The sequence below is a fragment of the Exophiala mesophila genome, assembly GCF_000836275.1.
Source record: "Exophiala mesophila strain CBS 40295 unplaced genomic scaffold supercont1.2, whole genome shotgun sequence".
NCBI lineage: Eukaryota > Fungi > Ascomycota > Eurotiomycetes > Chaetothyriales > Herpotrichiellaceae > Exophiala > Exophiala mesophila.
Window position 1 is genome coordinate 4,143,410 of NW_015622505.1, and position 11,155 is coordinate 4,154,564.

Genomic DNA, 11,155 nt, shown 5'->3' on the forward strand with positions numbered 1-11,155 from the left:
AGAAGAAAACTACCCCTGAGCAATTTCGTGCCGCAGCGGTAAAAGCGGGAGAGAACTTCAAAGCTTTCTGCGAGTTTCAAGGGGCGGCGAGGATGGTCGAGTACGATGACTTTGCCATCGCGGTTGAAACTTCTGGATCCGAATCTCTGTTCATGGTAGCTTTGCTTCCCATCGAAAGTGGCTTCTTACTAACAGTCTCAATTAGAATGAGAACTCCAATTCAGGGCGTGATTCGCGCTCGGAGGCCATATTCAGGCGTCAAAAGGTGAGAACCGCCTCTGAGCGATCGAGGTCTGTCTAGAGCTGAAAGCCATTAGATCAAAGACCGTGTTATTGTTGATGCGGAGACATGGTATCAGCGACGTATGTATCTTTTGACACTGTTCTCGAACATCAGTTCCGTTGAACCTACTAACAAGAATTACCAGCGAGTGCGCTCTTCCTTGGTGACAAGGCACCACATGCAACCTATGACCCTGGAGTCGTCTTCAATGACGACCGGATCCCTCAGACGCCTGACGGCGAATGGGCAGCTCTGTGTCCTCCAAGATTTCTCGGCTTGGCACTCAAGCAGAAACAATTTGCCCAGTTCAAGGTATCTGCAGCCAGATCCATCACTGAAAAGATACGAGACCCGTACGACAAAGAGCTTCAACTCCGTGTCGACCAAAAGGACATTTTGCTCGGGCTCATTCAGCAACAAGAGCAACGAAGCAAGTCTGACAGCGCGGACTTTGTTGCTAACAAGGGAAGGAGTCTAGTGATCTTGTTGCACGGTCCTCCCGGCGTCGGCAAGACACTGACTGCAGAGACCCTTTCTCTGGCCACATGCAAGCCTCTTTTCGTCGTGAGCGTGGCTGAAATCGGGCTGGAGGCCGAGGGAGCTGAGGCCAAACTCGAGAAAGTCTTCAGCCTTGCACAGAAGTGGGATGCAATTCTGCTGGTCGACGAAGCCGACGTGTTTCTCGAGTCTCGATCTCAACTAACTACACCCAATAGAAATGCCCTGGTCTCGGTACTCCTGCGGGTGCTCGAGTATTACGCCGGAACAATCATTCTGACCACCAATCGAATCACCTCTCTGGACCCGGCCGTCCTGTCACGGATACACTTAGCCATCCGCTACGACGACTTGAACATAGAGCAGCGCAAAACCGTCTTTGCAAATTTCTTGGAGAAGGTCGGGATAGCGGAAGAATACCGACCAGAGCTACAAAGGTGGTTCCAGAACGAAGCAGCGCGCAAGCGGATCAACGGCAGAGAGATCCGCAACCTCATCTCGAGCGCCCAGTCTTTAGCGAAATCCAAGGGCGTCAGGGGAGACTTGGACGCAGACTCGTTGAGGAAGATCTTGTTATGGACCGAAGAGTTTCAGGACGAGCTCTCGCAGCAGGTTGCAGAGTGGAAGGTCGCGAATCAAGCACCGAGAACACGCGGATGATTGTGTGTTGCCCACCTGCTATTGTTGCAGGAGCGGACATAGGGAAAGCAATACCGAAAAGCAAGTAGGTCAGAAGAAGGAGACGTATGCAGGCAAGACATTAGTGTAATGGATCACGGTGGACTGGAACAGAGCACGACAACACACTGTAGAGTGAATGAATCTCTAACTATATCTACATTATTACATACCTCAAGTCATCATGACTTGATTCTCCCAGCATGAGACAAGTAAGATGTCAGCAGATTCTTTCAGGGCGCCATGCCTTCCGATGGGAACAGTCATTCAAGCAATCTATGCTCGGTCACGTGCCGGGACATCTCAGGTTGAAGCAGCACTTCTCAGGGCAATGGTCAGGTCCAACGATGGGACATGGCGTCGCATGACATTTCGAATCGATTCGTCTGTGAAGTTTCCATGTCCACTGGTCAGCCTCTGCTCCTTGATATAAAGGTATAGAGCCACAACACGCATGTACTACATCACTAACCTCAAAACCAGACTTTAAGTGGAGGAGCGACAGCAGTGCGAGTAGGCAAGGAGGGCATCTGGCCTTTCCTTGCAGCTCCTGAATGGCCAAAATCGACGAGGGGATGGCTGTAGGCGTGAGCTACTTGTCTGCAGAGACCTACGGGGAAGGTTGGGGAGATTCCATCCTATTGTCGATCCTGTACTTGTAGTGATGTCCTGCCTAGCGTGCATATTTTCACATGTCAAAGACCAGCTGGGCGGTTCATCAAATAACGTGGGTACTGATGAACTGTCATGACCCCGGGGGATTCCACAGTCTGAGCAATCTCGATGATCTAGAGCATCTGGGGAATGCATTATCTCTCAGCAAGCCCGAACCTGGGATAGCCACAGAGCGCATGATTATCAACAGGTGGGGGAATTGACAGCGGTTGCACACAAACAGCAAGGACAGGCGAACAAGTGCAGAATAGAACAGCATATGGCAAAACGATGCACGGTCGTCCGGGATAGCCTTGTCTTTCTTGCCTGAACCAGGTCTTTATGCAGCGGCAGCGGGGTCGCAGGTCTTGTCCTGTTGTAGCAGTTGTCGCAATTCGGGGCAACGACGAGGATCATGGGTAGTGATGTACACGATATGCAGCCGAGCAGCCGGTCTTGATTCAGGGTTTACATTCCTGTTGCTCGAGTAATTAATGGTCTAGACCTACCTAGCCAAGATGTATCTGTCAAAGGCTCCCAGCTGTACGCATGCGTAGAAGTAAGGAATCCCTCGAACAGCCTCGAACAGCGGATTGGACTGCACAGCTTCTGCGGGATGCTGCAAGTGTTTGAGAGTGTCATCTTCAGCACGTGAAGGTGGAGATAGGAGAAGGTGAATTTTCTCTGACATTGAGGTTGGCGAGAGGACGAATGGCGTACAAGTGAAGATGATCCGCTTTGCTTTGCTTCGGTGGGCTGCGCTGGCCGCTGGCTGCGCTTTCTACGCCTTGGCGAAGTGAGTGCCTCCATCCAAAGTGACACCACGCAATATCGGACCTGGAACTCGCCACTACCACAGACTCGAGAAGCCACATGCAACAGGTTTGTATGAAAGGGCATTCTCTATCCACAGGTGTAACCTAGAAGCTGGTGGAATTCAGCCTGAATTACCCCATCCATGTCCGCAGAAGTCGCCACAGAGCCTACGGGCCCTCCTGCGAGACAGATTGTCTATTGTGGCGGTATGTTCCCTAGGCGGGGCAGAGTATGATGACCACGGCTGACCTCGACTCAAACAGTGTGCACACTCCCTCCAGAGGTAAGCCGGCCTTGCAAAAGAATAACATGCGAGAATCTCACGAAACGTCTGACCTAGTGAACCACAGTACTGCGAGTTCGGAGGCACCGCTAAAAAATGTGAAGAATGGCTGGCCAAACACCATGCAGACTTGCACAAACAGATCTACTCAGAAGGTACCCAACCAATGAGCTATCTACTCTCTCTGGGTTTGACTGACGAGATGGCGACCACTACAGAGGCCCTGAGTGCCAATATGGCCGCGTTGTCCGTTGACGCCCAGAAACGAGCCGATAAAGACGCAGCCAAAAAGACTGCAAAGGCGGCCGCCGCTGAGCAACGTGAAGCCGAGAGGAAAGCGGAGGCGATTGTTCTCATCAAGCGGGTTGAGCGAAACAAGCGAAAATACGTCACAGTGGTATCAGGATTGGAAGAGCATGGCCTAGATCTGAAAAAGGTGGCCAAAGAGCTGGGCAAGAAGTTTGCAACTGGCAGCAGCGTGACCAAGACAGCGGCTGGTGGCGAAGAAATCACCGTGCAAGGAGATGTGAGTGATGATCTTTATGACTGGTTACAAGAAAAATACCCCGAGATACCAGAGGACAACTTGGATATGAAGGATGAGACCAAGAAGAAGAGCGCAAGCTGAACATGCGTCTCTGTCTGGCACAATCAGCAGATCTGAGTTGCGCGTCATGTTCAGCTTAGATCATGGCATTGAACTGAGACGCAGCTAGCTGGCGTCAGGTCGATGAATATCAAGTGAGCGATGGGTGTGTTTGTGCAACGCAAACCCTTCGCCTCCAGACTTTGGTCAATTGTCGCAAGGTCACAATTAGATTTTTTATGGCAATCAAAAATCTCCCCACGCTTCCAATCCAGTCACAATCACATTCCCACCATTTGTCTCATCATTCTCGTACTTTTTACCAGGACAGTTAGGAGTAGTGTTCCGCTCGCCGAGCGTTTCAGAGCCTCGCCTAAATGACGACGCCTGTTCATTGGCCAGATGACATGGATCAGGTCTCGCAGTTGGATTTGGATGGAGATGACGGCGACTGGGAATCATGTAGCAGCAACTCGTCTTGTCAGAGATCCAGAACAAGCGTTTCAGTCAGACAAGAGACACCTTTGACGCGAGAGAGAAAATCATGGTCAACGACATTGTCGATACGTTCGGCATCTGAAGCCACAGATGATTCGTCATGCCAGAGGCAAGCCACGACGCATATTGATTGGATTGATCGACGCGGAACCAACAGACCAGATGAGCGAGGGGCACAGGGGCTGATTGACGAAATTGTCAATGCTGATGCGGGGGAGGCTCTGGGCTCTAGGGGCTCTACCGCAGGCATAAGGGTGCCCGGAAATGGACCCCCGTACCCCCTCGGGCGTGACGCAGCAGCGGGATCATCAGCAGCCGTGTTTGCGCAGCCAGTGCCACGTCGACCTGGCGTTCGCGGGCTGTTACAGAATTGGTACCGCAGCAGCCAATTATTTTCGGGCACCAGCACTCTCGTCCGCACTTTTGCTCGATCTGGTCGCGACCAACGCGTGCCTTCACTGCTTGAGCTCACTCTCAAACGACAAGATGAAGTCCACGGCAAGAAGACAGCAGCACTCGACCACCTGCCTCCACCGTCGCTGACCGCCACTCCAGTCGTCCCTCATGCCTGGCGAAACATGACGAGAATGGATACCACCAACCCTGCTCAGAGTCCCAACTTGGCCGACCTCCTGACCAGTCTGTCGAGCCCCGAAGATGCCAGTCGAAAGATGGCGGCTTTTAAGCTGCAGTCTCTCATCAACGATCCTTCTTTCGCCGAGCACTTTGTCCTCTCTGGAGGTCTTCCCCGCCTCCGGGCTTTGATCCTCGAGTCCAATGGAAATACGCTGGCCTATAGTCTGGCTAGTTTTGCGAGACTCCTGGAAGTCGATCAAGGATGGGAGGCTGTCAACAACAAAGTGGTAGAAAAGGTAAGAGACCGATTCCGTTTCTACGGTGCTTGCCGTGCATGCGGCTGATGCTAATTCTGCTTTCAGGTTGTCGAACTCGTCGTCTGCCAGCCCCTGGTCAATATTCTTCGAGGCGCCATGGCCATCCTTGTCTCCATCGTTTCCCGACCCTACCACGCCGATCGAACGTCGCATGTCAAGAGCTCAAATAGCGCAGGAGGTTTCCAAGCATTGAAGCCTGCAATTGCGGTATACCCGCAGTTCTTGGAAATGCTTGTGACGAGATTGTCCTCGGCAGACCATGCACTGTGTGCGAATGCCTTGCAACTGATCAATTCTCTGATGCGCGATGCAATCACCAACGATAACGAGACGGAATGGCCGAAATTTATCAAGAGAATACAGGATCTTGGTGTGATCAAGGCCGTCTATGTATTGATGCAGAGCTCAGCACTGCAGGACCTTGCACATCCTCTTCTGGAATTCCAGGCATTGACCAAGATTCTGCTCAGAAGATGGAAAGACGTGCCAGTCGACTTGGTGAAACCGGAGCATCGTCGGACCATCAAGGCCATCCACCTATCGAGCAACCCCGAAAAAGCAACTGAGCAGGCCAACGGAGAAACGAAATCAAAACACAATCCCTACAAATGGCGACGGCTGGGTTTCTCGTCGGAAAACCCGGAACCCGAGTTCGTTGAGATGGGATTCCTAGGAATGATGGATCTCTCCGACTACGTGCGAAAGCATCAAGAAGAATTCCAAAACATTCTCCTAGAGCAATCAGTGTCTCCGGAGCAGAAGGCGTGTCCATTGGCTCGCGCCAGTCTGACCATGACCGCAATCCTATTTGAACATTTCGAAGTGGACAAGATGGACCTTGAGGACTCAAAGAGCTACTTGGCCCTAGAAAGCCGGACAAATTTCGACAAGGTGTTCAGACCTCTTCTGCTGCATTGGAGTCGCTTGCACGTGGCCGGACTTCACGCATTTCTGCAACTGTGGAAGTCAACTGGTGCTGAGACGGTCGACTTTGCCAAGATTGTCGAGTTGACTCGGATCTTGGTGGAAAGCGTGGTGGGAGGAGCGGACCGCACCAAGGGAATCGATGAAGTGGAAAGAGAAATGGCGGCATTCGAATACAGCAAGCTTCGAGAATTGCAGATGGAGTTGCTGGACTTGACGTACGAAGACGTGTGGGGACAACACTTGGGAGGCGTCAAAGAAGAGCTGCAGAGTGAAGCGCTTCAGTTTGTGAAAGAACAGAGAATTCGCTGTCTGTTGGCAGGAGCGTGGTTTCCCAGCGGATTTCGCTATACGGACCAGGAGACCGGCGGACCAGTGACGGAGGCAACACTGTCACAAGGAAGTCCTACCAGCCATCGATTCATTCGCCTTTCGGACGACCGAAGATACTTACACTGGGGCGACTTTGACGAACAAGAAGAGTTTTGGCCATCAGCGTCCAGCCTGCGAGACAAGATCGACTTGTCGATTGTTTCATCAGTGGTTTCGAACGTGACGGCGAACGACCGGTCATCGATCGACTCGGGGGCGACGATGAAGGGGTTGATTCACGATAAATTCACCACCAACAAAATCACCATTCACGGCTATCTGCCCAAGTCACGCGGCAACCGGGATGGGCATTCGCGAACATCGTCCAAGACATCGTCGGCGCGGGGGACAAATAAGGAGTCCGTGTTGCTCACGTTCCAACCGACCAACCATGCCATAGCGTCGGAATGGCTTGATGGGCTTTTGATGCTGTTGGACCAACAACCAATCACGGCGGAAACCAACCGTCTAATGCACCTGATCAGCAATTATGGGCTGAAGGTACGGCTATTGAATGTGCGGTACAATGACGAGGAGGGCATCGTGGAGGGCATGGATGGCATGGACGGTCCACCGATCCCCAGCAGGGAAGGGCTTGATGACGACTACTACTATGAAATATGAAGATTGGCGCAGTAGCGTTTGGGAAGTTTTATTCGAATTGGTCCTTGGATAGACCCAGGGAGTGGCCAACTGGAAGTGGTGCGAGGTTGAGAGATGAGACCAGAGACGGAGAAGAACGAGAGGAGGCGTTGATAAGGATGCTCGATCTCATGATACCCCTGCCAGTACAGGCGATATTTGATATGAATAGGCGCATGTCGCGAACAAGACGAGGCGAGGCGTCTTGGCCCCAAGATATCCCCAAGACCAAAGCGTGTATGTGCAGATGTGGTAATATTAAGACCAACAAGAACACAGATAACCATGCAGTGACTGGACGGAGGCCGACTGACTGGCACTTGGGATGGAGCCAAGCAAGATGAAGGATGGAGGAGAAGTGACCAGGGGAGAGAGGTCGGCTGTTGACGCTCGACTAGATCAAGTAATCAAAAAACGAGTATACTGTACACGTTATAGACCACCGTCACCCGGTCGAAGTGGAGAGCTGAACATGGACATGCTTTGCGAGTTTTAAGGGTTGGCGAAGGCCTCCAGAGTAAGAATATGGTGTCATAATAAAGTCATTCAGCAACGCAATCCAGGCCTCATCGTCCATGGCCAGAGAAGCCAGGGGCGCAGGTACTGCTTCTTACTCCTAGTTAAGACATACTCGGAGGTAGCTACCTAGGTATAGGGGAGGGACTAAGAGGTACTCAGGATAAATGTACCTAAGTACTAGGTACTTTTCTAGGTATAACAATAGGCGTACAAGTACGGAGTACGGTCTTCAGTCACTAATGGGTACTGCACTAAGTAAAAGAAGTACCTGAAGGACAGGTTCTCAGCTACTTAGGTAGAGACAGGCACTTGGCTAGGCACTATTAATTACTTACTGTCCAGGTAATAGGTACTGGCTCCTTCCTAGCCTATTTAATTATTATTAGGCAAGGTACCTACCTACGGAGTACTCCGTACTTGGCTTCACAAGTACTCGTAGACGTTAGTGGCACCTGCCGTGGCTGGGTACGTACCTGCCTACATCAGTTCTCCCCACTCCTTCGAAAATGTCTGCGTTCAACGTCGTCGGAAATCGTTTCTTGATATTCACGTTTCTGTCTTCCCCATGTCCACTCAAAGTATCTTGCCACCTTGCCCACTCTCGAGCCATGTCGTCACTCTCAGCTTGGTCAATTCGTCGTCCTTAGCTTGATCTAACGTTACAATCAATCTGTATGCTAGTCTCTTTACGATTCCTCGGCGCTCGAGCTCAGCATCCACAGCGGGAGCGCCCTCTTATCTCCTGCGTACCAAGACGCCGATCCATACTTGTCGAATGAGGGAACGCATTGTCCTGATCGAACGTGATGCTAAACTTCCTCCCCAGCTGCTCCATCCGCCATGGCGCCCACACCACTCCAAACAAGCACTGTGGCAGGACCCAAGACTCACGCTGGCGTCTTCCTAACTGGCGCCCCAGCATCGTCTCTGTCAATTGTCTACTATACGACAAGTCTTTTCTCACCCTCTGACGTCGTCTTTTACTGTAGATGCTCAAGGTCTATTTTACAAGGTCTAACTCTACAACGACTGTGCATGCAAAAATACTCCCCACGTCGCCGCCATGATGGATCGACATAAGAATTGGTCAGATCCCCCATCTGTCCCCTCTCGTTGTCTCGTGCGTCTATCAATCTACCACGCAGAATAACCTTTTTGTGCCCACAGTCAGGTTCGCCTGCCTCTGTTCAGCTTTTTGCTTTTAAATCGCTCCAGTCCAGTTCTGAGACTCGGCCCCTGGCAGCTTGACAATGTCCGACGAACCAAAGACCATCCTTACGGATGACCAGCCAAGGCAGAACCATGAGGGATTTGCCGAACGAATGCGCCATAGCATTTCCTCGGCCAATGTCGAGCCTCTGGAAGACCAGATTTACTCTATGGCCGAGGTCGACCCAGCCCTCGACGCAAAGTTGAGGTTGGTCAATGCTGTTCGTTTGCTCTGCCATATCTATCCCCACTTCTTCCTGACTTGTCTAGACCATCGATGAAATTGGCTGGACTGGCTTGCACCTCAAGCTCTTCTTTCTTAATGGCTTTGGCTATGCTGCAGATTCCCTCATCCTGCTTCTGCAGTCCGTTACTGCGGGCCAGGCCGCCCTAGAGTTCCGCCCCTCCTTCACCAGAGGTCTGACCGTCGCTGCTTATGCCGGTATGCTGGTTGGTGCTCTATTTTGGGGCTTAAGTGCCGACGTGATCGGTCGCAAGCTAGCCTTTAACCTGACTCTGTTCACCTGCTCCATCTTTGCCATTTGTGCCGGAGCCTCTCCAAACTGGTATGTTCTGGGCCTCTTTACCGCTCTGGCATCTTTCGGCTCTGGTGGTAATCTTGTCCTCGATACAACCATCTTTCTCGAGTTCTTGCCAGGCAACAAGCAATGGCTGATCACCCTCATGGCCTGTTGGTGGGGTCTCGCCCCGGTTATTGCTGCCTCTTTTGCATGGCCACTCCTATCTATTGACCGCTTCATCTGCACCGACGCCGAGACTTGTACGAAGGCGAGTAATATGGGTTGGCGCTACATCTGGTACGGCAATGGTGCTCTCGTCTTCGTCCTGAGTGTTCTGCGAATCACCGTCATCCGAATGACTGAAACCCCAAAGTACCTCATCGCCAAGGGACAAGACGAGGAAGTCGTCAAGATCTTCCACGACATTGCCAACAAATATAATCGGCCATGTTCTTTGACGTTGGACAAGCTAGAAGAGTGCGGCCCCATCAAGTCCACCTATGGAAAAAGCCGGTATGGACTTTCGGAGCTCATGGCTCATCTCCGCGGTCTTTTTGCCACCAAACAACTCGGCTTGTCCACCGCATTGATCTGGCTCTCATGGACCCTCATTGGTCTTGCATATCCTCTCTTTTACGTCTTTCTGCCTGAATATCTCGCCGCACGTGGCGCCGAGACCGGCGAGGACAGCCCCTACTATACCTGGAGAAACTACATGATCACCAACACTGTAGGAATCTTCGGCCCCGTGCTGGCTGGTTTCATGTGTAACACCAAACTGTTGGGTCGACGATATACTATGGCGATCGGTGCCCTGGCGAGCATGGCTTTCTTCTTTGCATACACAGCTGTCCGAACCCCTGCGCAGAACCTGGCATTTACTTGCAGCATCTACTTCACCGTGAATGTATATTATGGTACTTTATATGCATACAGTCCCGAGGTCGGTTCTTTCCACCAAATCATAAGTTTGGTTCTTCTTCATCTTGACTAGCATTAACTCTGACATAGAGTCTTCCCTCCGCTCATCGCGCGACTGGTAACGGTATCGCAATCGGATGCAACCGAGTCATGGGTCTGGTAAGTTTATTCATATCTTCACAAAATCCCTGTCTACAATACTCTTGGCAAGCCATCCTGCACAATACTGACCTTAACCCCCATAGGTCAGTGCATTCGTTGCAACCTACGCCAACACGGCAACGAGCGCTCCCATCTATATTTGTGCAGTGCTCTATATAGCAATGGTAAGCTGATCGTTCCTCTTTGGTCTGTAGCCATATTTACTAACGACTCGAAACAGGCGGTCGTTGCTGCGCTCATGCCCTTTGAGCCATATGGCAAGAGATCCATGTAGTATAGAGATTGACGTGACATTAGGGTGTCCAGAGAAGCCATATTCTGCCTATTGTAGACCGAGTGATTTACCTGCTGATGAGTTACTCCATTGCGACTTATATGCCCGGAGGATGATAGTCTACCACAAATTGCCGAATGAATTCACCCACAAGCGCCTGTTGTTTATTCTTGTGTACATGTTATATATGACCCACTCTCGGGACTGCCCTTGATATCAGGTATTTGTTTGTCCTTTGCTAGACGTCCAGTGGGAAAAGCTATTGCCGACTTTCTTTGTATGTTCAGCTCGTGCATTTACCCACTGTCGATCACTACGAGTATTCAGCGGGAATCTACACCTGTCGTTGGCACTCGTTTGGGGCGAGTCGCAGGGACTTTCATCCTAGTCGTAACATCCATGGTTTTGTCCGACTAACAGGG

The 11,155-nt window shown here is 51.3% G+C and overlaps 3 protein-coding genes across 4 annotated transcripts; all 3 read left to right on the forward strand.

Moving 5' to 3' along the window:
* Nucleotides 1-2,958: 2,958 nt before the first annotated feature.
* On the forward strand, nt 2,959-4,068 carry PV10_03271. Of its 2 annotated transcripts, XM_016367700.1 has the most exons (4): nt 2,959-3,135; nt 3,193-3,212; nt 3,280-3,367; nt 3,431-4,068. In XM_016367700.1, the coding sequence occupies exons 1-4, from the start codon at nt 3,072-3,074 to the stop codon at nt 3,838-3,840; spliced, it is 582 nt and encodes a 193-aa protein (XP_016227218.1). In that variant the 5' UTR covers nt 2,959-3,071; the 3' UTR covers nt 3,841-4,068. The 2 variants fall into 2 exon arrangements, with proteins under 2 accessions (XP_016227218.1, XP_016227219.1); XM_016367701.1 differs by having other exon boundaries at nt 2,959-3,212.
* A 137-nt stretch (nt 4,069-4,205) lies between these two features.
* On the forward strand, nt 4,206-7,508 carry PV10_03272 (uncharacterized protein; the record flags this gene model as incomplete). The annotated part of the gene is made up of 2 exons (XM_016367702.1): nt 4,206-5,168; nt 5,235-7,508. 2 exons carry the CDS (start codon nt 4,206-4,208, stop codon nt 7,107-7,109), a joined length of 2,838 nt encoding a protein of 945 aa, XP_016227220.1. The 3' UTR covers nt 7,110-7,508.
* A 1,388-nt stretch (nt 7,509-8,896) lies between these two features.
* Nucleotides 8,897-10,733, forward strand: PV10_03273 (uncharacterized protein; the record flags this gene model as incomplete). The annotated part of the gene is made up of 5 exons (XM_016367703.1): nt 8,897-9,076; nt 9,126-10,319; nt 10,388-10,456; nt 10,543-10,623; nt 10,680-10,733. 5 exons carry the CDS (start codon nt 8,897-8,899, stop codon nt 10,731-10,733), a joined length of 1,578 nt encoding a protein of 525 aa, XP_016227221.1.
* Between the last annotated feature and the right edge of the window lie 422 nt (nt 10,734-11,155).